Here is a 27,918-nt window from a genome sequence, read left to right as displayed (position 1 = left end):
TGCAAATGAATACATTCGATGTACTGATCAACTTATTTGGTGCTTTTACCAAACTTTGTGCAATCACAACACAGAAAACACGAAATGTAAATTTTGTTGGCCTTTTCGAAACTTCCTAAATGGAAAGCATTCTGTATGCATTAACACAAATACCTTAATGTAAGGTGTCTGTGTCAAAGATAATTTGTCTTGCAGATATTAAATAATAAAAAGGTTTGCGGAAACAACTAAGAGAATGGTTCTGAAAAGAACCAGAGGTATAAACTCGACGTTCCGGTCAGTATGCTCTGACCGTCTTCAGGAGAATGTAGGCGGTCTTCAGGAGACTGAAGACGGTAGAATGTAGACGGTCAGAGCATACTGACCGGAACGTTGCGTTTATACCTCTGGTTCTTTTCAGAACCATTCTCTTAGTTGAGAAATTATTTGCACATGGTGTTTCCGCAAACCTTTCATTATTTAGTTCTTGCAGATATTAAATAATAAAAAGGTTTGCGGAAACAACTAAGAGAATGGTTCTGAAAAGAACCAGAGGTATAAACTCGACGTTCCGGTCAGTATGCTCTGACCGTCTTCAGGAGAATGTAGGCGGTCTTCAGGAGAATGTAGACGGTAGAATGTAGACAGTCAGAGCATACTGACCAGAACGTCGAGTTTATACCTCTGGTTCTTTTCAGAACCATTCTCTTAGTTGAGAAATTATTTGCACATGGTGTTTCCGCAAACCTTTCATTATTTAGTAACTCCACCCAAGCCTCAAAATCTTACTTGCAGATATTATCTACAGTTATGTGCACTTACTATTTAACATGATTATAACAATACTTCATTAAAAAAAATAATTCACGAAAACTTAGAAGCACTGATTCATATTTCATTTATACATGTTGGATGCCATAACATTGTCAACTCTTTGCTTAAGTAAATGATGGCCAATGTTTGATGGAATAAGTAACAAAAATGGTTACGAACTGAACCGATACACATACCAGCAACCTATCACCATTGTTAGCTGTTTGGAGTAATCAAAGCAAAGAGTTTAACTTCCAAAGAAATATAGCGCATATAATATATAATATAATATAATTCAAAGATAATGCACATGCTCCGTGTGGTGGGCAAAAAAAGGGGAGGGGTTACACACAGCTTTAAGGGCAGAAGTTATGCAATTAACCAGTTCGCACCGGAGGCCGTGTATACACGCAAAAGTTTTGCGGTATTCAGAACGGATGACAGATAAACACGCAGCGATCGAGGCCGGAAATATCTGTCAGTGACCCGCTCGCAGCGAGGGAGACTAGAAATGTGAGTGTGCTGCCCGAGGGTGATGGCTTCAACACCATGGCTTGAGGTCGAGTGAAAAGTAATCCCGCGCCTCGTTCCGTTCGTGTCAAAATAATCCCAGCGTGAACTGGTTAAGAGACATATCCAGATATCCAGGAACTTATAAATAGCTTCATGAAGACTTTCCAAAATAAAGGGGAAGTATACTCCCTCCATTTCAGTCCCCGACCCTCTTCCTCACAAAATTTTTTTCAAGGTAGGCCTTAATCACAAAAATAGATCTCTCAATCGGACCACTTTGGTATAATTATGTTCTAGTTAAGTGATGGCTTTTCTCAGGGACACCAGAAAGCTGTCACCTGCACTCTGGTTAATACTCAGTCAAAAACTTTCAAAATCTCTAAAAAGTTAAGGATTTTCCAGAGCTGGAGGGTGTCACTAAGGCTACAGCTTTATGAAGCTTGAGATCATGTCGAGGTATTTTTTTGTTCCCTGTCTAAATGTAGGTGAATACTTGTCGACAGTTTCTTGTCGTAAAGCGTTCCACGGAAGACGTCTCTTTAGATTTTTTCTTTACAGTAGTTGAGGTCATGTTAGAATACACAAAGTACACTGCACCAGTGAAATGCATGCCCGCATGTGCAAAAATCTTCTTTCCTGGAAGCTTTCTCTATACATTTGTATAAAATTATGGAATATGGGGTCTTAGTCAAGATGAGGAGCTTATGATCAAAATAGGGGTAAAGGCGGGATTTAGTTATTTCATTAGACATGTACAAGGACAATGCAGTTGATAAGTCAGATTTCAAAATGAATGAGATCTCTAAATGATTCGATATTAAGTGTCTCCATTTGGGATGGCGTTAGGAATTTTGAAAAATAGACAACAGTCTGATTTCAAAGTATCAGTTCTTCGATGAATCGAATAAGAGATACTTCAGCTCAAGAGATGGCCAATTATTAATTGTTCTGGATATTGATGATTGTTATACATAATTAAGGGCCAAATAGTGACTTTTTGTTTTTACATTCTTCATATTTTGACCTGGGATGGAATGTTACTTGTGTGGTGGAATTTTTTTACGTCGAGATCGGTTTGAAGTCGAGAACAAAGTCAAGTACATATTCAACAGTGCAATGCTAGATATCTTTCAAGAGGACTCATTTATAGAAGGGGATTTGAACAAGAAACAGTTGCTCCCTAGAAAGATAAAATCAGATCTTTGCTACATGTATTGATAAATCCATCAAGGACAAGGTATATGATCAACTGGCAAGCTGATATACATCGTATTATGTACATGTGAGTTACGCTTGGATGGCCAAAGATTTTGAGCAAAAAAAAATCAAAATGTTTAAATCTACATATGAACTGTCAAGTGAATCACTTTTAGGCCAAAAAAAAAAAAATTGTTGTGTTGCTCTCACATGAAAACATCTGGAGGGTCGGTTGATCACTTTTTTGGAGGGGGGGGGGGGAAAATACATATATTTAGTTCACATATAGGCCGACCCTTTCTTCCATTCCATTCCGTTAGTCTTCGGTTTCTCGTAAGGGGCTTGCCCAAAAAGTGGTGCGGCGATGTGGCTATTTTTAATTTAATTTTATTTGTTTTTTTCCAATGTCGGCTGATGACTGTAAGTGGTGCCCGACTAAATTTAGTGCAAAATGTATGGGAACCCAGAGAGGCCACATAAAGCTTTAACCAGTGAGTTTGGCTGTTTTGAGACATCATCTTACATTGAAAAAAAAACCCAACTTTTTAATTTTGCTGACGCGCATGGCTACGGCAACGCTCCTCGGACCAGAAACTGGAGCCTTTTTTTTATGGCCTTAGGCCTATTAATGTAGTTCCCTCTATCAATTAATGTGCCCAAAACGTTTAGGCTAAATGTACTGCCCGCGCTAACTATACTGTGAACATGTTCATGTGAATTTGTGTACACACCTTTACAATCTTTGCAGTACATCACACCTTAGTTTACACATAAAAACTATGGTAAATTCAAAGTGTACTCCATTTAGGTATGTACTTTTTGAAACAATATTCAAAATTAAGGCATTACAATGAAACAGTCACGGTAAGGTTAAAGATTATATATATTCCCCCCTCCCCCAAGTGGTAACAAAAAATGACCAGAGAATTCCCAATTTTTGGGTCGGCCAGATGAGGGCAACACAACAAATTCTTTTTGGCCTTATATGGACATTTCTAAAATATATAAACAAGTCCATAGCGTCTTCACGTGAGTGGCAGGCGCTTTCGGCAATAGACCATTATCATGTTGCGGCCATCTTGATTTTTTTACCCATTCAAATCAACGTAACTAAAGTGAGGCTGGAAGGAAAAATAGTCTGGTTCCTTTTTGTACAAAATACATTATCATTCAGTACTGTTATTGGATACAGGGAACATGACTGAAATGGTGGTGGCATGATAAAGGTCTATCAAAAGCCCCTCCCAGTGGCCTCCCCCAACTTTCTCTTTTGTAACTGTTGAGGGGGGAATTTGTGCACGAAGTCGTCAAGACGGAGAGAAGATTCAAAAGAAAAACTCATGGTACATGTACAAATTCAAAATTTGGAATCAAGTGTATTTGATTCTTGGCACAGAGTCGCCCAAGCCTAAATATGAGTGGAAGCCGTCATGGCTCATCATGTTTCCTTCTTGGCTTCCGGGGTTGCCGTGGTGATGGGAATCTTCTCCAATGGGATCTGTTCGGGGGAACCGACGACCAGGTAGGCCTTCTGGGTGTCGGCCAGGCTGGTGAAGTACTTGGAGTGGTCGGCCATGGGCCCCTGGGTCCTGCTGGTGATGCAGCAGGCACGACACCACATGAAGGCATTCTGGGCCTGCACAACGGCTGAGCAAAAAATCCAAAATTAAAAATGTTAAATATGATTCTCAGCTTTGTAGGCCGGTCTATCAAAAGTCCTGAAACAAGTAAATCACAACTCCTTTCACAAAACCAGTCACAATTAATCCACAAGTCCATTACAAGTCTGATCGCAAGTAAATCACAAGTCCTTTCACAAGTCCAGTCACAAGTAACACGGGATGAACAATAACTGTAAGGAATGTGCAGTTCATTTGTATAGCTTATGACTCGACTTGAGACTGGATTACTGTACTTGTGATGGACTTGCGATGGACTTGTGATGGACTTGCGATGGACTTGTGTTGGACTTGGGATGGACTTGTGACGACTTGTGATGGACTTGTGATGAACTTGTGATGGACTTGTGATCGACTTGTGATCGACTTGTAAGGACTTGTGATCGACTTGTGATGAACTTGTGTCGGACTTGCGATGGACTTGTGATGGGCTTGTTATTAACTTGTGTTGAATTTGCGATGGACTTTTGAGGACTTGTGAGGACTTGCGATGGACTTGTGATGGACTTGTGATGAACTTGTGATGGAATTGTGATGGACTTGCGATGGACTTGTGATCGACTTGTAAGGACTTGTGATCAACTTGCGATGAACTTGTGACGGACTTGCGATGGACTTGTGATGGGCTTGTTATTGACTTGTGTTGAATTTGCGATGGACTTTTGAGGACTTTTGAGGACTTGTGAGGACTTGTGATGGACTTGTGATAAACTTGCGATGGACTTGCAATGGATTTGTGATGGACTTGTGATGGACTCAACTAGGTACAACAACGATGATCTGCCATTCAAGTTTTTATTGCACAGTGTAGATACCACTGCAAAACAACTAAATAGGGTATTTGTTTCAATATGGTCGACCCAATTGTGCTGCAAATCAAGAGTATTTCTGTTTGGCAGATCTATAATGCATAGGATCAATTCCTGCGGTACTAAAAAAATCAAAAAAGAAAAAATCATTTCACATGCCAATCACAGTGACTGCAGGGTGAGTCGGAATGATATGGACCCAAGTTCACCGTTTGTTTGTGGCAAATAGAGTATATTTGAAAAGAAAAAACTGAGTGTTTCATATGAATTGGCTATTACCTTGTCTTCCACAGGAATTTTGAATTTTTCAAATTAGTGGCTGTGGTGAGGAGTTATGCCTTTTTCATTGAAGCCAGAGGCTCATTTTGCAGTCTGCACACATAATTGGTTTTGCCTTTTTTAAATGTGTCAATAACTTCAAGTGAGTCAGTCACCATGACTAGGTTTTTATTTGTTATTACACTGCTTCACATCAGTACGCGATTTCAATCAATTTGTTGAACCATGGAACCGTGGTCAGAGTGTTTAAGCGTGAGTTCTTTGCTAGCGCTTTTCTTCAAAATTGTACAATGGATATACATGAAACTTTCACCAAATATGTCCAAAATACCAGCCTATAACATATCTCATTTGCACTTATTTTGATAATTGCTACATATTTCTAATATTTTCTTTAATTTGGGTCCAGATCGTTCAGGTCCAGATCATTCTTGTAGGTTCTCAAGCGGCCAAACAGAGGTGTTTTTAAAATCGCTGCAATCAGAGTATTCACCAAACTTATACTGATAAATGCCAACCCCCATAAAAAAAATGGACTTGTATATAAAACCATGCCATCTTGCACGTTCCCACTGACGTGTGCGTGTATGAATAATTCACACAAAATCTTCTTTACTCTTCTGCCAGTTTCTCTTTCTCAAAAAACTACAACCAAAAACGTAAAAACCCTGCAGCACTGAAGCCAATGTCATTGTGTTTACGACAGTGCAGTCCATCATCTCCGTAATCTGCACCAAAGCACAGCTTACAGAATAAACCTCGGAACCTTGGGGAGTTTTCCCTTGACAAGGCATCACTCAGGCTCGGCTGCGTCTTGGAGAAGACGTTAGGACATCTCCCAGCCATTCGCCTCCGTCTCGTGAGAAGGTTAATCCCAGCTTTGCAAGCTGTCCCCGGGAAGTACCGTTTTCTCATTAGTCCGGCTTTCCGCTTGCTTAATCCTCACTCCTCATCCCCAAATTAGCCAGAGGATTTTTGCTCCTAAAAGCTTGTTTTTTCGTAATTTTGGTCAATGCCATTTGCAAACCACAAACAGTATTTTTACTTAAAGTAAAGCCAAAAACAAAATAAGAGTCAAGGTACGTTTATTACATGTAAGGCACAAGTAAAATCTCGGACTGCCCTACAACACAAACCAAAAACCAAAAAAATCATGAACTTATACAACTCTGAAAACATAAGCCATTTGCGAGTTAAATTTGAATATAATCTGGAACGCTGACTTAATCCAATGCCTTGCACGTTTTAACTTTGCATTCTCCCGACCAAAGAAACTGTGTTACTATATCATGTGATTCGGGGCAAGCCTTATGCTAGCAACCCCCAGCTCCGGCATGGTCTGGTGTCTTTGTGCCATTCTTATCCATTGTGAACAATGTATTGGTGCTGAGCGTCTCTTACGTTACTATGCAAGAGCTTGCCCCGAATCATGTGATATAGCAACAGTGTCTTTGGTCTGGAGAATTCAAAGTTAAAATGTGCCAAGCATTCTGAGCAAGTCAGTGTACCAGATGTTTTTCAAATGTAAATCCCAAAGGGTATAGGTTACTCGCGAATGGCTTATTGACAAATTGTACCAAAACACAAAGTCCTTGGGGGGGGGGGGGGAATAAACACCAACTTTTCTTACCGGGTGCCGTCTTTGGAAAATGACCGACGATTATCAGAACTATGAGAACAATGATGCCAACCACACTAACAGCTTGACAGAATATAAGGAAGATGTAGGGCTGAATGGGGAAGAAAACCTATAGCAAGAACAAAGAGTCCAGAAAACCAGGTCAAATTTATGCATATTTTATGCAAATTTATGCACATTGGTAGTCTAAATAAAGATGAAATCAACAAAATGATAAGGTTGACAGAGTATAAGAAGATGAATAGCTGAGTGAGGAGAAAAAACCTGCCAAAATCCAAAGGATTAAAATCAAGTAGTTCAATTTATGCAAATATATGCACATATATGTTGTCAAAAAGAAGCATACTAATGACACAAACAACTTGAAACAATATAAGACATATTGCAAGGAAACCTACTGAGAAAATAATTCAAGAAAAAACCCGAATGTAGTTCAGTTTAAAAAAAATATAATGCATTTCTTTTTGGGGGGGGGGGCTGTGGTGGGGCAAATTTTAGCTGGACTCGGGTATAATTGTTTCACAAAGTGTCTAAAGAAATTGTTTTAATTTGTAATTCAACAACAGTATAATGGTACTAGTATTTTTATGAACCTTTCATTAACATGTTTCATTTGAAGAAAAACTTGTAAATTTATTTAGGCTAACTTGTAAAATTGAATTCATATCATGCTCAGTGATGCAGCGCTCTCTGAACTCTAACTTAGGGACTTCATAATTTATCATGTCTTTCCCAACGTCAATGCCAACACTAGTTGCTAACGACATGTTTCGCACTTCCATCCTGAACCTTAAATTGTGAGGCCGGTGAAACAGTTTTGAACCAGGTTACACAAACACAGCGCAGTTAATAAACGGCAAAATCCCCTGGAGCACGCGCTTCGGCGCGTGATGGATTTGATGTTACCGTCGGCGGGACTTGGCGTGGGTTCTGATTGCGATTATAACTTACCCTGCCTACGATGACGGGAAACGCCATTTCTCCTGTGGCAGCGCCTATCACTACACAGCTGGTCACAAACCCTACAGAAGGAACAACAAACATTCGTCTTCAGCTACGTGCCAATGGAATGACATTTACAATGTAAAGCTAGATCTGGAGCACATAAAATTCTAGTCAATTTATTCAAGTATGGCTATTCACTTTGTTCATCTGGTCTACATAATGGCCTGGAATTAGCCCATTCACTGGTGTTAGGGTGTAATCTTATACAGGGTGGATAAAAAATGAAACCAAGATATTATTGCTAATTGGAACAGAAGAAGGGCACATGTGAATCAAAGGGAGATCTCCTCTGTTAGGGTTGAATCTCCTCTTTAAAGAGGTTGTGGAATGTGGAATGTAGCCTAAGGTGTGATGGAATAAAAACGACTATTGTTTCTATCATAAAATGAGTACAAAAGGTACTTTTGAGAGCTGCTTTTCAAGTCCTGTCATGCCTGTTTCGACCCAAACATGCAATTTGTGTAAAAGTCATCGTTGCGGGCAGCAAACAAAACACAGTAAATCGTGACGTAATAAACAGGACTCCCAATGCAGAGTAGCATAAACGAGTCCCGTTTATTACGTCACGATTTACTGTGTTTTGTTTGCTGCCAGCAACGACGACTTTTACACAAATTGCACGTTCGGGTCGAAACAGGACCTGAAAAATAGCTCTCAAAAGTACCCTTTGCACTCATTTCATGACAGAAACAATAGTTGTTTTTATTTCATCACACCTTAGGCTACATATACCCAAAAAATGACGGAAATGTCTTCGAGCATTCCACAACCTCTTTAAAATGACACCCTGATCATGGCATTACATTCACGGTTGACTGAGCAGTGACCAATATTATGAAAGGGTCTATTTAGGCAACCATAGCCTTTCACTCTGTGACAAATGACGCCACGTAAACCACAATTGAAAAGTGGTGCAACTCTCTAAATAGACCCTTTCATGAAATTGGTCACTGCTCAGTCAACCGTGAATGTAATGACATGATCCGGGTGTCATTTTAAAGAGGAGATTAAACCCTAACAGAGGATACCTCCCTTTCATTCACATGTGCCCTACTTCTGTTCCAATTAGCAATAATATCTCAGGTTTTTTTTTATCCACCCTCTATAACAGCATGATCAGGCTCCTTTCAGCAGTCTACAACCAATGTAAGTCACAAGTGACAATCAGTCAGTCGATCAGTCAGGGAGTCGGGGGGGGGGGGGGGGGAGTCGGGGAGTCAGTCAGTCAGTAAGATAGGTGCAAAGAGGACCCAGCTGGCCCTCTGGGACAGGCAAACACAAATCTTCATGTTTTTAGTCAAGATTTTGGTTTGTCAGAGATTGTTAGTGTAAGAAATAAATTGTTAATGTCACTATGTGTGTTTCATACTCAACAGGTTCTACAGAAAGGGGAAAATGAAGATTGTTGTGATTTATAGCGTAAACGTTTTCTGTTTTGATGGAATTTTGATGTGTTCTTAAACTTGAAACTCTATACATTGAAATACTAAATTTTTCAAGTAAACCTTATTTTTTGATATCATGGCATGGATAATTACATTTTTCACTATAGGAAGTCTGACATGAGAGCAACTTATTGAAAATTTAACCTTTTCAGGACCAAAGTTTCAAAAGAGGAGGTCCACAATTGAATGTACATGTATTTCAAATCCACCGAATATCGATACAAATGTTACAAAGAAAGAACCAGCCTTTAAATGCTGCTATTCAATGCTGGGCCATGGGTGCCATTATCAAAATGACAATGGCCAAGTACTATATTTTTTTGTCTTCTCAATTTCTTCTATTTTCTTTTTTGTTGTTGTTAGTTTATTACCTGTCATGTGGATGTACTGCTCAGCCAGTGCTATGACCGTAGGGTAGACGCTACTGAGTGACAACCCAAACACACCCGACGTAATGAAGACAACCACGTAGTTGTCTCGCATACACACCAATAGCGTCAGAGCCCCAAAACATCCCATCTGCAAGCAAACAAAAAAATGACAAATTCACGGAACTATTTGTAGATTTTTGGAGGGCAATTTGAGACCTACTGAAGTCAGGGTTCAACTTTAGCCCGCTAGCCAAATGCTAGTCAAAACAGCTGTGGGCTAGTCAAACTATTTTGAAGTAGCCCGGCTGGCAAGTCAACAATTATTGGGTTACAGCAAAGATGAAAGGACAGGAAGAATAATCATTAAATGCAGAAAGCAAACCCAGGGTTCTCCCCACGTACAAACGTGCGTATCGGCCCGATACGCTGGAATTGCGGCCCGATACGCCGACAAAAATGCCGATCACATTTTTCAGCCCCGATACGCACAATATAATTATTATACAAGCCATTAAAATGCACAACATAATCGTTTCATACACCATTATTTCATCTTGACATGCAAAATCTTGACAAAAATCCCGCATTTCTGATGCATGCGTGATCAAAAGGCACACGATGACGGGTCTTTCGCGTCAACCGCCAGCTATATATTAGCGCATACAGCACGGTACACTGGTTCCCTTCGCGTGCTAACAGTATCAATGCTATGATGAAGGACCGGAACCAGTGACTACTGCCTCGTGCGTGCATACATGATGATGATGTCGGCCGAAGTTGGATCGTAAAAACACCAAACAAACATCGATGGAGAAAGAGAATTTCTGCAAATTAATTCACAGAACGTGATCTTTATTTTCTGTGTATGTATTTTCCATTAAAATGACGAGATTGCAAAGCTCGAACTTGTGGCGAAACATCGTAGCGTGCTTCTTAGAAGCAGTAGGGCCGTACACAGTGCAGTAATGCACACTGATACTGCGCGATGTACGGCCGGCCAGACTGAATGTTGGCAGTGCCAGGGGCCGTGATCGATGTACATTAAGCATAGTGGAATCAACCTCCTCAAATATATTTTTAATTAGGTGAGGCAAGTTTTAATCACTTCTGATGGTCAGTCTTGATAATTTTCGTGGTGCAAAGGAAAATAATCCAGGCACAAAACTACATGATTCCTTGTTCAATATGCTCCATTCAATCATGTGTTTTTATTCCTCCATGATTCAATCAGCAGCCCCAAAAAATGGCGAAATAATTTTTCCGACCTACCGACGCTATTTTGAAAGCCATGTAGTCGGAAGCAAAAGTGATTTTTTTCTTCACCTTAATTTCTTAATTTGAAACTTGCTTGTAAATATAATCCATACTTTCTAGATCAAGAAGGTTTAACACAGGTTTTGAAATGTTGATTTTTTTTTTTAGTTAAAAACGTTGATATTTTTTTTCTCTAATTACAAAAAATATCACAAGATCTCCTCTAAATTTTAAGGAAAAATCTTCCTTAAAGACTCCCCAGATTTGCTCTAAAATGCACCAGAGAGCCTCTAAAGTTCAAAATTTTTCGGGGCCCTTAAGCGGGCCCCGAACCCCACGCCGTGGCTTCGCAGGTTGGTGAATCACAACAAAACTTCCCCCACAGGTTTGAAAAAATCCTGGGGAGAACCCTGAAACCTGTATAAATTTTATAAACTGTTTAGGGTTAAATTATTAGATCTGTTTATTAAAAACACCGACAACATTGCCTCAGGATACATATTGTACATGTATGCACATTGTTGTCTATGAGACACTCTATAAATGATAAACACGCAGGCTAGTGAAAATGCCCGCGGGCTAGTCCAGAGTCTGTTTCAGTAGCCCAGCTGGCTAGTGAAACAAAAAGTTAAGGGTCGAACCCTCCTGAAGTTGATAGGCTTTTACTGGTTTAATTAGGGACAAAAAAAATGAAAGACAAGGACTGGAAATTCTTTTTGTGCGAGAATCAGGGAGAAAATGTTTGAAGTTGGAATTTGTAAGTTTTTTTAACATTGTAGAATTAGTGGGAGGGGGCATACACAAATCCTACAATTTTCAAAATATTCATTACATTACATTAGGTTGTTATTTTTATGCATATGATGTATTTAATGTTTGATAGGAAAACTATCTACCAACAAAAGTTCAAAAACAAGGCATCAATTTTGTAACTTTTCTTTTCAGGAAATAATACACACTTTGTTGACTTAAGACCTGTCTGCCCATTTTGGTTGAGATCGCACTGTGCAGTGTTGTACATATTAAAATCCTCTTCCAAGTTAGTATTTCGGATTCTAAACACATTCCTTGTAAAAGAAATGTAAAATAAATACATGGACAAATACACGTAGCTACTTAGACTTGTAATTACTGCAATGTTTTCACAGGGTCTGGAAATAAATTATTCCCTAAATCGCAGCTCGGCTTCAAATCTAGCCATCGGGGAAGCCAAGAAAAACAGATTCGCCGGGTACTTATCAAGATTTGAGAGACACGAGGCTTTATTCAGACAGCTCTATAGCAGCAGGGAGCTAATGCTGATTCCCTTAAGGGGGAAGCTTATTGGCTAACGGGAGGTGAAATTGAAACGTTCTGCTGTAGAATGTCAACACGTGTGGGAAGAAGTAGGACGCTTATACAAGGAGAAATGGAAGCATGCTTTTGCAAAAACACTTCCATTTTTTGCAGAAAAACGATTTGTGACTACAGCAGGTTTTTGTAATGATAGGTTAAGCAGTTCGCGCCAGATGACGTGTACATTGCACACCCGTGTTTTGCGGTATTCAGAACGGATGATGGATAAACACGCAGGGAGCGAGGCCGGAAATATCCGTCAGCGACCTGTTTTGCAGGGAGCGAGGCCGGAAATATGAGTGTGCTGAGCATGAGGTCAAGTGAAAAGTAATCCCGCGCCTCGTTCCATTCTTGTCAAAATAATCCCGGCGTGAACTGGTTAAGAGAGAAAATTTGGTGTAGTTGTAATACATGTAATGCATATACATGTCGTCGGGTGCACCACGAAGTGACGTATCGTCTCATGGACTTTGTGCACATGATACGTCACTTCGCCGTGCGACCGAGGATGTATTTGCAAAATGCATCTTACACAAAATGACTGTCCTCTTGAGAATTGGGACACTGTTAGAATATGTAAGAAATCAAACATTCAAGAGCATTTTTTACGACAATCTTTTAAAAAGAACCCACAGTTTGGTAAAAATTTACATGCACAATTACTGGACTGGTTCACACTTTAGCTGCAAACGGGAAAGCGACTTTGTGTACGCATATACTCAATATGAAATTTCACAAAAGGTGAACACATTTCAACTTGTGACAATTTTAAAGCAATCTTTTTCGTGAAATCAAATTTGCATGCACATTCATGTGAAGTATGAACCAGACTTACATCAGTGCCTCATGTGAAATCATGTCTTGGAAACGGGGCTCCAGACTAGCATGGTCGCCAGCCAAAAATAATACATTGTCCATGACTTTTGTTTTCTTTTCTTTTCTCTTTCTTTTCTTGACTTTTGTTTTTTGTGTTGGAGGCAATTAAAGACGTCTACTTTAGCAGGGAATTAAGCGCGACTCTCCGTGGGGTTTACAGTCGCCGGTCCATTATGACTCACCAGATTACACATGAGCATGGCCCCCGGCGATAGCTTAGTGGAGATGGGGATGGAGAGCAGTCGGCCCAGGGCAAAGCAGCCCCAGTAGACGGATGTGATATAGGCGCTGTCCGTAGCCGAGAGCTTGATGGCCACGTTCTTCATGGCGTAGGCGAAGATGAAACCGCCGTAAGCAGCCTAGAAGAAGACAAGATTTAAGTATAAAAATTATCCACGTACACCTGGACTTGGAGTAGATGTATCAAATCAAAGATTACATTTCATTTGGAGATGTCCTGAACAAGTGACAGATCAGGATAGATTATGGAAACCATGTCAGAACTATTCTGTTTGTTCGAAAATTAAATTTCAGCACTGTATGTTTGTATACGTCTGATACCACAAGTCATAATGAAAAGTTGATATAGGCAAATGGACAAAAGCTCAAATACGCGGGGCGCTGCATACACACACTACAGAACACACGTTACACAATAGGCACGCGCATTTATATACAATGTACATAATACGCGCACGCACGTGTGGGTGGCTAACTGTGGGCTAACCATGCATGGGCTGACTAATCAAAACACTGACGGGCTATATTTTTTTCAAGCCAAAATGGTCGTCGGAATTTATTGTCCAATTAGCATGTTTCTTATATCAGCATTTAGAGAATTTTATCAAATTTATGAATGTCGTCACGCCAAGGTTGTTGAACTTTTCGTTTTGACGCTGTGGTAAAAAACACCCGGACATGCGTGCTAAAAAACTAGTTTACGCTTCGTGGATGTGCACAATTGAATAGGAGCACAAAGAGTGGATGTGTTTTTTCAAACTAAAATGGTCGTTATGTGCCGAGCACTGTCATTGACAAATTTCATCCCTATAGAAAGCTCAAGATGTCTTCTTTCATGTTCTGATCACCCCAGATTTGTACGTTGCCCAATTTTAAAGATATGCCTGTTTTGGTGTCTCAACAACGCACGCACACACTTACTGAGCGTGTATACGCAGTGTTGGGATGAGCAAATGTCCCAAACTTTTCATTATGTTGTATTTCACTTGAATTCCCCAGACTATGTACCGCTGGTGCGCTTGTTAGTCCATCACGAGTCTTTGCAAGACCACCATAAGTCCATCACAAATCCTTCTGCCTTGAGTCAAATAGCACGCTATTTAAAAGCATTGCTTTGTTCTTGTTCATCCTCGTCTACTTTTGAATGGACTTGTGAAGCTTCTGATTTAGTTTAGACCGGGCATGTGATGGACTTGACCACAGCACTGCAATACACACTGCTAATCCCTTGTATCACAAGGGAAAGCATTACGTCCTTTGTTCCACTGCCACCTTTGTTTTTTTATTTCAAATATATATAAACAAATTAAACATTTTAAAATTAAAATAAATAAATTACAAACCACTAAACAAAAACATCACAATTGTCTTCCAGCCCTGAAAATTCAAAGTTGTTTCTTCATGGAAACGACAACAAATTTATTATTCTGATATATCTTGTGGCATGGTGCCCTGCATTTCTGCTTCATAGTTTTCAACATTTTTCTTCAACATTTTTATATAAAATTCATTGTTTTCATTGGTTTGTATGCTTAGATTTTTCTTAACATGCTTAAAGCTATAGTCCATCATTTGCAGCCATCCAAAAAGTAACTGGCCTAATTATTGTTGAAAAACATACTTGGTTGAAAGATAGTAAAGGGACTAAACTCTCTGTGAAATTGTTCGTTCTGGCAAGCTGGCATTTTGAAGTAATCAACGAAAGAAGGCGTTTCCAACGGTGCGTCTTAACCGTAGGAAAATATAAATTAGTAGTTCGTTTTGTTATTCGGCAAAGCACGCGCAAGCATTGGCACAATGCACACGCGCGCGCGGTTGCTATAATTCGTCGGATCAGTGCGCGACATCGCATAGCTGCAATCGGCTCAGAGAGAACGTGTCTCGGACGCTGAATTCAGGCCCAATTCAAAACATGATTCAGCAACTTTTGATTTGAAATTGAGATCCTAGAATGCTGTTTTTCTCGGAATATACAGCTGAAGCTGAGCTGAAATTTCATCAGGTTAGTTGTTCAGTATCCTTCATTATATTTTGAACACTTTTGTTGCTTCAAACGAACAAAATGCACAAATTACAAATGATGGACTCTATCATTAACGCCAACTTTAACCATGAACAAGATTTGATTTTAGTACAGACAAAATTTCCTTTAAGGTCATGTATATACTCCTGACATATCAAATTTAAAGGCCTAACTTTGTCTGCTCTGCTTGTGTTCTTCCAACGCTTATAAAAGTGTCCTCACTGCTGGAAAAACATCGAACGGTTCAATTTTACCATAAATCTTGCCGCTTGGTCAATTTACAATTCAAATTACAGGGAGAAGTTTTTGCAAGTTGCATTTGAAACCGTCACTGAGAGATTGTCTGACACTGAAGGACGTCTGATCACCTTGTTGTGATCAGATAGATCTGATCAGGGCTTTCTTCGTGGGTGGTGCCTGAAGGTGTAACTGCTACAGACACCATATTTTAAAGGGTCTGTGAAATAAATATTTTGAGGAACATATTTTGTGCAACATTTTACTACTCTGAAATGTACACAAACTATTTGACAGCCCTTCTTTACAACAAGTACGCACGGGCGAGGTGACAAACTTTAATGAGCTCTGATATTACCATTTCAGTTACATACAGCCAATTACAGCGCGCACTGATTTGGGAGGTAATGAATACACATTTAGTGAATACGCGGTGACCTGATTTAGCCGCGTGCAAACGCAGTCAACAAATGACCATTAGCCATTCAGCATGCAGTACCGCGCGTGAAGAACAAGCTGCACGTGCGCGGCGAGTTGCACGCGCACGGCGCGCACCCAGCGCACACACAAGCCAAAATTGGGTTATACTGTCGATTATACAGTCGATCAACTTCAGATTGATTAATGGTTTTATGAATATTGAAAAGTACGTTCATCAAATTTTTGTGAATTTCATTCAAATTTGGTTTGAATATTCACTAGAGTTGACAGCAACTAGCTGTGCAGTTACTTTCTGAATAAACTTCGTGAGTGACAGGCAAATAGAGTGCCCCGTATGCCATCTGGCCGAGCGAATCGGCCACCTAAAACGCATGTTTTGTTAATGGATGTCTGACATAGTCAGTGTGCCGGAAGTGCAATTGCTGTCGTTCTGAATTGGAAAAGTACGTACATAAAATTTTTCCACAAGCAGAGATATTTGGTTTCTACAGCAAGCAGACAAACTAAATTTACATTGGGTACAGTTACTATGTTCAGTACCCGTTTCTTTTAGGAGTTATGGTTTCAGTAAGTCGAGGGTGTATGCAATAAGCCTATACCCATCTGTGTGTGAATTCAACGCTGATCGTTTGTATGGAGGATGGCCATTTACTTGTTGTAATGTTTTGGTTAATTATATTGAAAAGTGCACTTCTTTGAATATTAAAAATTGTCCATGCTTTTCTGGGCAACCGAGGGCGCTGCTACTGTGTTGCCATTTCAGGAACACTATTCAGTTAAGGGGTTTCAGTTCAAATTGTGAACTCAAACACTTGTTCATTGAAAACATTTGTGAGAAAAGTTTATTCATTGGAATACTGCCGTGTACGGACACAGCAACAAATCACCAACGAAAATAGAATTGACAACAGCAAAATATCCAATATTCTGGCATCTTTTGGGGCTGAAATAGTTGTCTCATTGAGTTTTCTGCCTGGAACGACATCCCATTTTTGCTCATATGAATATGGATTATTGCATAAGCATACAAAACTAAAAGGCACCAAAATACCCTTGAAAATGGCAACACGAAATTTGAAAATTAGAATACATGGGACGTAGGTGCATTTTCAAGGATTACATAACATAAAGTCAAATTTTTACAAGTTTTTCAGACAATTTCATATTTGAATTAAAAAAAAGAACACTAAAACTTAAGATTTTGTCTTTGTGCTAACTACAAGTGTTATCTTTAAAAAGAAGCTTCTGTGAAAAAAAAATAAATGAAAAATATAACCGGGGCAGAGATGCCACCAATATATCAATAAAAAGCCTGAAACACTACTAAAAAACCTGAAACTACCCTTACCCCCTTTCAAAAATGTGTTTTCTGGATGTTTCAGACCAAATCCAGCACTTTTAATTTGTCACACTTTTTGGAAAAAAACCTGAATTCAGGTTAAAACCTGAAAAGTGGCATCTCTGCCGGGGAAAAAAAAAGCTTTCTATTGTTCAGAATGATTGGCAATCAGTCCACATCTGATGTTGAGATATTACGACAGGAGAGGCAATTACACACACAAAAAACAAGCTTCTGATAAGAAAAATCTCTTCTGTTGTTTGGCAATCTGTCTCAATCTGACAATCTGACATTGAGATATTACGACAGCCGTGTGCCCGTCTCACCCATGTTTACCCAGTCACGCAGATTGGTTCATCAGACGGTAAATCTTACCTGCAGGCCATCGTACAGGAAGAGAAGGGAGGAGGACAGGAGCGTGACCGAGATGACTTTGGAGTAGGTGCTGGTGCAGCAAGGACCCGTCTGGCCTGCTTGGCCTTCTTGGGCCGTGGTGGCCACCTCGTCTGTGTCTGCGGGGAAAGACAGGAGAAACACAGGGAGGAGGGGGTGGGTGGTGGGAAGGGAGAAAAACAAGCAAGGTTTTTAATATCAACGACTCAAGGTGAAATGAGAATTTGTGACAGCGCATGCCAAAATCCGACACTTCCCAACTGACAAAAAAAAAAAATCAGTTTATGCTTGGGCAATTCCAGTGGCAATAACATTACAAATCAGACATTTCAAGAGCTCTGTGAATAAACCTGAAAAGGTATTTTTCAGATTGTATGCATTAATCATCTAGTAATTGTCAAAGAGATTACAGACTACAAGTTTTGGATCATTTTTTTGACTCATGAATTAGATATCATGGTTAAGTGGCTCTGTCACGGACATTACATTACAGTTTGATTAAGAAATTGTGAGAGTTCTTCAATAAATGTCTGCTTCCCTAATAGGCTGTTTGTATGCTCTTTATTAGACAAACCTTTGAATCGCCTTAAATTTCTAAAGGGACAATGTACACACACATGAACATCGTCAGCTTTTCACAAAATGATTTAAGATATTTGAAGGATTGCGTGCTGGTGAGTTCAGCGATAAGTGGAGGTTTCTTGGAAACATTCACACTCCTATACTTATATGAATTGAATAAATCTGTACCATCTTGCTTCTCTGTCTTAAGTGGGTATATTCTCAAAGCTGATACATTTATATATGTGGAGCAGTGTGGTCCAATGGTTACGGTGTTCGACTCATATGCCATGGTACATGGGTTTGAACCCTGTCAGGGAACATGGTGCTTGTGTTCTTGGGCAAGACACTTTACTACAATTGCCGCTCCTCTCTCCACCCAGGAGTATAAATGGGTACCTGTGAGGGTAGAGACTAGAATGTGCTGATCTCGAGCTGCTGCAAAAACTGGTCTCATTGCCTGATGAACAGGGTAATAATTGTGAAGTGCTTTGAGACCTTTGATATAAAATACATCGAGACGATCAATACAGAAAAGAGTTAAACATATCTCGTTGTTAGAACTAATGAACACTGCTGTAGTATTCCATTGTCGAATCTCTGTATTTGAACTGAAATAATTATTTCCCCCCCCCCCCCCCCAATGCTGGCTCTATGCCAGGTATGATAACTTCGCTAGACATTTTGGTTGACATGCCTAAACTTTTGGATTACGTTAAGCTTTCGGATAACGACCCATCGGAAATGAGGATAACTGCAAATCTCCATCATGTCATAAACTAATCACAAGTAAATAATGAAAGGTTTGCGGAAACACCATTTGCGAATAATTTCTCAACTAAGAGAATGGTTCTGAAAAGAACCAGAGGTATAAGCTCTAAACACTTCACCGATTTCACTTTTGCTTCTTGCTTAGAGTTTACTTCCTTAGAGTTTAGGCACTCTCCTGAAGACAGTCAGAGCATACTGACCGGAACGTCGAGTTTATACCTCTGGTTCTTTTCAGAACCATTCTCTTAAATGAGAAATTATTCGCACATGGTGTTTCCACAAATCTTTCATTCATTAGTATCTCCGGCCATGGAAAGCCTCAAATCTTACTTAATGACAAGTATATACCTTTTTTTAATAAATAGTTAATTCTATGCTGTTTTTAATAAAGTATCATATCTGTTTAAACATTTTTTTTTTATTGTAGTTCAGTTTATAAAATCCTTTTTAATATATAGATTAAATACCAAAGATTATTACTATTCCCTTAGTGCAATCAAAACAACATTCATTTGTTATTTTAATTTTTACTTAAGCAATTTCACTCAAAATACAACAGCTAATTGATGGTATACTTCATCATGTCTCTGCAATCGTAATGCTTTTAGTTAACATCCCATATATTTTTCAGTACCAGTAAACTGAAAAATTTCCTGTCCAGAATTAAATTACAAATAAAGCGGAGCATTTGAACTTTTCATAAGTAGATTAATCTTTACTCGAGTGATTTAACAGATTGTTTTTGATGAGCGACCACTTTAAATGGTAATACATCGACTCGTTTGAAGTAATATTCTCGTTCCATGATCCCTCCGGCATCAGCACTGAAGGACTTTTGGAAACACTACAACCCAGTGCGTGCTGTTTGATCAGTCGACTAATGATACTTGTGGCCAACCCCTGGAAATTATTTCCATCCCATTAATCACTCAAAATTCATAGCTCTACACTCAAAGATATCATACTCTATATCAGAACAACCAACTAACTACATGTACATACTGTAAGGAACAATCTGAGCATGCTATATTACTGTACAGGGTGAGTTAAAAAAACCGAAACCCAAATGTCGGGACTATTGTTTTATTGAAGTTCTGCATGTAGCACTTTCAAAATCTAGGATATGAAGCAAGCCCAATTCGTAAGCTTTCTTTTAGTACAAGAATCATTAAAATTACTTATGTACTTTTCAAGTTACGGAATTTTAAACACAACCACCGTTTTAAGGTTCTGTCCACAGATCACAAAAAAAGTGTGGGTCCTTTCAGCAAAATGAAAACAATTCACACACTTCCCTATGTGATTTCTTTTCGTTTTGCTGAAAGAACACTGAACTTTTTTGTGAAAAAAACTTGAAAAGTACATAAGTGATTTAAATGATTCAAAAAGAAAGCTTATGAATTGGGCTTTCACATCCTAGATTTTGAAAATGCTACATGAAGAACTTCCCTAAAACAATGGTCCCAACATTTGGGTTCCGTTTTTTTTTTACTCACCCTGTATGTACTTTCAAGGAGGCCCCCTTCAATGGCAAAAGCATTGTGCCAGCTATTATACAGTGTGAGTTAAAAAAAAAACACGAAACCCAAATGTCAGGACCATTTTTTTAGTGAAGTTCTGCATGTAGCACTTTCAATCTCTAGGATATAAAAAGCCCAATTCATAAGCTTTCTTTTAGTACAAGAATCATTTGAATCTCTCATGTACGTTTCAAGTTATGGAATTTTAAACACAAACACCGTTCTGAAGTTCTGTCCACACATTCACATAGGGGATGTGTGTCAAATGTTTTTGTTTTGCTGAAAGAGCACTTTTATCTTTTTTTGTGATCCGTGGACAAGAAGTTTAAAATGGTGTTTGGGTTTAAAATTCCGTAACGTAAAAAGTACATGAGTGATTTGAATAATTCTTGTACTGAAAGAAAGCTCATGAAATGGGCTTTCATATCCTAGATACTGAAATGCTACACTAATAAAGTGGTCCCGACATTTAGGTTTCGTTTTTTGTTTTTTTAACTCACTCTGTACAAAGCAACTGCCCCATGATGGTTAATCTAAACAACAGCTGGCGTAGTGCTTTTGCTATTGACCGCAAGAGATAGAAAAGTGCCCTGAACCAACACCTCAAGAAAGGGGAAGGGAAACTGCTGAGTGCAGTGGAAGACAAGCGGGCCCGCAGAAAGGAGCACAGCAACTCTGACAGAGCTGGGACCATCCACAGACGTGACCTATGCGGTAGAGACTGCCACTCTCGCATTGGTCTCTACAGTCACAGATGATGCTGCTCCAATAGGACAGAAAACTAGGATACATCATCCATGGTCATCTTTGACTGACGGAGGCCTACTATTCTAGGGGGCCTCTCCATGTATACAGTGATATGTGCTCAGATGAATCTTTTGCATGTACATGTACCAACCCTAACCTTTTTGGCACTTCAAAATTCTATTATTTTTAATTTATCGATAACAAATATACCCAAACCACCTAACCCTTAATTTAAAATAATTTGGGGGTGTAATACAATTACTGTTTTCAAAATACAATACACATCAAAATACTGAAGTAACAATATGTCATGAGCATCACGTTTACATATTTAAGTTTTATTACTGCAGTTACGGCAGCTGTTTGATGTATAAGATTTTTGATGTATTCATTTACAAGTTGTCCACAAAATTCTGTGCATAGGCATTGTGTTCCCCCCCCCCATGTTCACTGTTTGCAACCCTCAAACTGCTACAGCTGCTTATCAGCGGCATAGCTACGAAGAAAAGCACAGCCAGATGAGTTACCATGATTAGCCGGAAGAACATAAAGTCCCTTTTTCCGCGATTTTGTGCGTATTTTTCAACAAAACCTTTTCTTTTCGCGATTGGCTGTTTATTTTAACGTCCGTGGAAAGCGAATAGGGGTAGTTATTGTCTAACATAGGTTATGAACAGCGCCCCCATGGGAAGATGTTGTCCAGCCCCCCCCCCCCCCCCAACACTATTTGATTTACGTAGGGCGGGTGTCCGGTGAAAAAAACTCGTCTACCTTTCAGCACGGATGAAATTGTTTGGGCGCCCCTCCACTGTAACCTCAAGCCCCCACACGCCCCCCGAGGATAAGAACCCTAGCTACGCCACTGCTGCTTATGTGTTCTCAATTTTCACAATGAATCTATGCCTTTTTAAATGGTTGTATATTCATCACAACATATGGTACATTTGTTTTACTTTGAGATGAAAACTCAACTTTGGAGGTTGACAACTCCCCAGTCTCGAACAGGAAATGGGCAACAGTAAGGGTATACAGAAGGTTGAAATTATGGTCGAAAACACAAAATGTGAAAACTCAAATTTCAAGCAATTTCGGTCATATCAACATATTTCTCTATTTGCGCAGGAATTTAAAATTCTGATCTGGATCCTAGACCATTTGGGCATATATATGCGGAAAAGGTCCCAATAAAATGCGATCTAATCTGCACGATCCGCAAGGAGCAGTAATGTGAGATCGCGGTTGTTATCACCCTTCTCACTTGGGTTGAAATCGAGCCCCATATTCAAATTGCCTGAGCAGTCCCTGGATGCCTGTCCTGGTTTCTGTTTAACCCTTACCTCCATCTAAATCCTCATACATCGATCGGTCCAGTTTGGTTGAGCTGGAATCCCTCCCCAATAGCGGATCCAGACACTTTTTCCTCATCAGTAGTAAAAAGACCATCAAATTATGGGAATCTGGGGGGAAAAAATTATACTTGGCTTCAATATTTGTGTGTACAGTTTGTGTCTGTTGTGCAGTGAGTCCAACAGCAGTCAGAAAAGGCCTAAAGTACATGTACATGTGCAACGGACCCATTACAAGCAAATACAAAATGGATCAATAAGAAATGGGAAAAAAACATGCATAAAGGTTGTTCTCTCTTGAGAACACTGCAAATCATTTTTTTTTTCAACAAGCATGACAAGAAATGTGCGCCAAAACAACATATATCTTCAATTTGAACTCAAATAAAGCTCTATAAAGCTCTATACAGTTGTACAGGGTTAGTAAAAAAAACCGAAAACTCAAATGTCTAAACCATCATTTAGTAAAGTTCTGCATGTAGCACTTTCAAAATCTAGGATATGAAAGCCCAATTCATAAGCTTCCGTTTAGTACAAGAATCATTCAAATCACTCATGTACTTTTCAATTTGTGGAGTTTTAAACACAACACCCCCCGCCCACCACCGTTGGAAAAATACCAGTTTTCTTGAAAATGACAGCACACCAGGGGCCACGATTGTACAGGATGCTTTAATAATTATAAGTCATTCCCTAACAATCCAGTATTAAGGTGTTTCGTGATAATTTGATCATTTTTTTATGTGATGTTTGCAAATGTTGTATCTTCCCTTTAAAATGGCAGTTGTGTTTAAAACTCCGCATAACTTGAAAATTACATGAGTGATTTGAGTGATTCTTGTACTAAAAGAAAGCTTATGAATCGGGCTTTTATATCCTAGATTTTGAAAGTGCTACATGCAGAACTTCACTAAAACAATGGTCCCAACATTTGGGTTTCGTTTTTTTTATTCACCCTATATAGACTCTACAACTTTAAAGTAACTATAAAGTGCTTGTATAAACACTTTGCTCTCTATGAGTTTTGACGTAATTTCACAGGCTTCAGAACATGCACACACATGTACTTGTTTCATCAAAATTAACGCCAGTCGATTTATCTGTCTAATTAAAATCACACAAAATACCTTGACTTAAAGTGCTTCAAACACCTTTATGCAATAAATTATCTGTGAGCTATTGGTTTATATAGGAAAGGGATAAAAAAAATAATGACAAACAAAAATTTGAAAATTGAATCTTTGACACTGGGACACTGCTCTGTCCTTGGTGCTTGCATAGTAATTTACCTAATGTTTACGTGATACGTTTGACCTAATTCTTCTAATTTTTGAAACTTGAAAAATAAACACTTGCCAGCTGCCGCTACATAACTTTTCTATTAAAACACTGCTGAAGTACATCAACCTTAATTTGTACTTTACCAGTGTGCTCTGTACTTGCAGGCATGCAACTGGGAATTTAGAAAAAACGAGGAAATTCCAAACCACACCAGACTTTGTACAGTGTTTTTTCTCAATTTGTAATGGCATTCCAGAGAAATAAAAACGAGGAAATCAGTGGATATGAGGAAAAGTTGCATGCGTGTACTTGGCTTATGAGAGAGAAAGACTGATACTGGTAAGTCAGTGGCCAACTGAATCGAAATATTTTGATTTATATCACCCCGACGCAAAATTCCATCTTATAATAGTTCATGCGGTACCCGCTGCTATGTACATCAGATTCGCACCAGCCAACCGATCCCGTTAGCTCGGTGGTCGAGTGGTAAGACATCTGCACTAGAAAACAGGAGGTCTTGGGTTCAGTCCCACCCGAGTGATATTTCCATCTTTCACTCGGGAGGTAACACACTGAGTATACAGTGTTTAAAACGTCGGTGAAGGGCAAAACCTAATTTGATTTATATCACCCCGACGCAAAATTCCATCTTATAATTGAAGTGAAACATAAAAAAAACCACAATAACAACCAATCATATTAAAACAAACATTAACAGAGCCCCCCCCCCCCCCCCCCCCCCCCCCCAAAAAAATATATATCTGCCTGCACACCATTCCAGTCAGACTAGGGCTTTCATCCTTTAGTGCAAATCAATTATTTGGTTAACGGCTTGGTGTGGTATTCTTCTCTTTATCAGTATCCGCTATGATCACATGCCACCCAGGCCGTCACCCAGCAACAGTCTACAGACCCAACGGACGCACCTACATTGTACAACAGACCTCTAAATCCAAACACTCTTACATATATAAACCCAAAATGACCCTCACGTAACATCTGAATATTGCAATCTGGAAGTATGGGGCATCCAACCCAAAAATATCTGTTTTTACAAAACCATTCAATTCCGATAAGAAAGTACTTGAGTCAGTAGACTTTTAACACAAGTTTTTGCCTATGGAAACTTCTTTAAAACTTCTCATAATAAAAAAGGACAGGCCAAAAATAACTAAAATGTTTATAAATGCATTTAAAGGGAATGTACAACATTTGCTTTTGCTGCGATTTTCAGAAATAAATGGATTTGGAGGATTAGTATGTTATAGCAAATATTGTTAAACTGACTTGTTTCACGTTTTGGGCTTGTAGATACTGGAAAAACCAAAAAAAAACAATCATTTTCTTGTAGTCTGGTTCCCCGACCCCACTTAAGATGAAACTAACGTAAAGACTTTGGGGAATTGTAAGATCAAAGAATCACTCTAGCAGGTTTGTATTCCTTCACAGGTGTGTAATCTATTGCAAAGAAAATGCGAAATAACTAAATATAAAAAAATCATAGGAGCAGTTTTTTGAGAAAAAGCCAGTTTTTTTCCAACGCTGGTCGGTACAGTTTTTCTTGAAAATGTCAGCACACCAGGAGCCACAATTTTACAGGATGCTTTAGACTGCCAATCCCTAACAATTCAGTAAGGTATTTCGTGATAATTTGATCACTTTGTTTTTTGATGTTTGCAAATGTTGTATCTTCCCTTTAAAAACATATATACAAATTTTGTTTTAGTACTGCATAAACATCTGTTATTCTGTCATTAGATAATCACAGCACAAATATTGGGGTATTCAAACATGTCAAAGGATCCATTTTGATAGCACAAAATCCTGATTTATGTCTGAAAAAAATGTCTAAGCCCACAATTTATGGCAAGGATGAACGGTAATACTATAAAAGCAGTTATCAATCATAAGTACAATATCTTTGATTGAAAACTGCACACATGTCTACACCTGTATATATTTGAAAGATTGGGGAGGGTTGGGGATTAACCCAAACCCTTTAAATTCCTTCAAATCTATCAAGATTTGGATGATTTTGTAGGATGAACAAGCTAAAGCCCAGCCATTTGAATTTCATACAGACAAAGCACAAAATAGGCCGTTAGATTTTTATGACGATTCGGGAGGGTTTCTTGCAAGACAAACCCTGCAGCCAATTTCACAAACAGCGCGTAAATTTAGGCTATGCGTAGGATTTACCTTTCACGTTTGTTTCGCATCTGTGCAAAGGAAACTTGGCGCAGCTGTGCAATTTTTTTATTAATTCAATCATCTTTAAGACTCGCGGATAATCACTGGGGAGTCAGGTTGGCGTAGCGGTACTTTCCTCGCCTTCCACCGCTGTGTCCCAGGTTTGAATCCCACCTGGGCCAATATGTGGATTGGGTTTTCAGTCCCTACCTGATTCCGTGGGTTTTCCTCAGAATATTCTTCTGGGCTTTTCCTCCCACCTCTAAAACTGTAATTTCTTCTCATTGTCTTCTCTCCACAGGTTTCTTCAGGCTTGCGAGCTAGAGTGCCTAGGGCGCTTTTGAGGAATCCTTGGTTTCATTACCAAAAATGATTAACAATAATAATAATAATAATAAGATGTTAGGAGGACCATGGGAGGACTGATTGTGTAAGATTTTATTTTGGCCACAAAAACAGTTGTTGAATCACCTTAGCCCGCCATTTTGAAAAAAATAGTTGTCTGACTGTCGATGGAAACGGGAAACTCAAAAAAGGATAATTACAGAATTTAGGAGGGCTGTTTGTGTATTGAAGATTTCATATTGATAACAACATAGTTGTTGGGTCACCTCAGACCGCCATTTTGAAAATAGATTTTTTTTGAGGATCAGACTTTCTTTAGAATCGGGCAGCAACTCCAAGAATTGAATGTCAAGGGTAAGATAGCATTTTATTAACCTCAAAAACAAAGTTGCGCAAATTGTTTGTATTAGGCCAAAAAAAAAAATAAGTCGGTCTCTGGTCAGCGTGCGTGTCGATTTTAATCATGCGCGTCGACCTTTTTTTTTCTCCAAAATGTTCCGCGGTAGCTCCAACAGCGCCCTCTATTTCCGCACCTCCTTAATTATTTTTTACCAAAGAGCCTTACCGTAAAATGTTGCGCAACTTACACAATAAAAAGTAGTATAAGTGCTGTTATGCCGAAGGCATGTTTCACAAAATTGGCTGTGGTAACATGCTTTACCTGTACTGCAGACATGATCCAGAAGGCGTATCGCACCCTGGTGTTGTCCTGAGCGTCTTGTAGCGTCTCGATGGATACCGGCGGCTGCTCGGTAACCCGGCTCCCGTCGTCTCGCTCTACAATGGGGATCAGCGGGTCAGAGCTGGAGGTGCTGTTGTCTATGAACGGGGAGCAGTCTTCGTTGAGGAGGAAGGGCTCAGCCACGATGGGGCTTATGAAGGCCCCCAGGCCGTAGCAGAAATGCAGCGCCTGCATGAATGAATCAGGGTTATCAAACAGAAAATATAATTTTCCTGACGAAACTGTGAGTGACGGAACTTACAGTAAGACATGTATGTATTTCGTAGAATTTTTTTACTCAACAATAAAACTAATCCCCTGTTGTTCTTATGATCAATCGGCTGAGCCTCAGAATAAGTTGTCAAAGGAGCTGTGAGATTTGCTCTCCGAAAAGTAAATTCAGCTTATACAACCCTAAAAAGAGGAAGGGGTAGAAATATCAACGTACATGTATATAGTGTGATTTATCATTTTCTTACTGCCCTTTAAGAGTTTGTACATGCTGATGTCTGGCAGATGTTTTGCCATCTGATATACTGTTTGCACAAAAATGTCAAATTTCCCAACAA

At 39.2% G+C, this 27,918-nt stretch overlaps 1 protein-coding gene across 1 annotated transcript in view; it reads right to left on the bottom strand.

Moving 5' to 3' along the window:
• Positions 1–3,648: 3,648 nt before the first annotated feature.
• LOC119732151 (major facilitator superfamily domain-containing protein 4A-like) overlaps positions 3,649–27,918 on the bottom strand; it is a 60,319-nt gene continuing 36,049 nt past the window's right edge. The window contains 9 exon segments of the mRNA XM_038205560.1: positions 3,649–4,149; positions 6,900–7,017; positions 7,860–7,930; positions 9,730–9,877; positions 13,377–13,553; positions 17,850–17,986; positions 22,804–22,914; positions 22,917–22,923; positions 27,290–27,538. Of these exon segments, the coding sequence (XP_038061488.1) occupies positions 3,941–4,149; positions 6,900–7,017; positions 7,860–7,930; positions 9,730–9,877; positions 13,377–13,553; positions 17,850–17,986; positions 22,804–22,914; positions 22,917–22,923; positions 27,290–27,538 (1,227 nt within the window). The 3' untranslated portion in view covers positions 3,649–3,940.

Source organism: Patiria miniata, unplaced genomic scaffold, assembly GCF_015706575.1.
Source record: "Patiria miniata isolate m_02_andy unplaced genomic scaffold, ASM1570657v1 HiC_scaffold_24, whole genome shotgun sequence".
Taxonomy (NCBI): Eukaryota; Metazoa; Echinodermata; class Asteroidea; order Valvatida; family Asterinidae; genus Patiria; species Patiria miniata.
The sequence above is the reverse complement of the archived record's forward strand: the minus strand, read 5'-3'. Positions and strand labels throughout refer to the sequence as shown.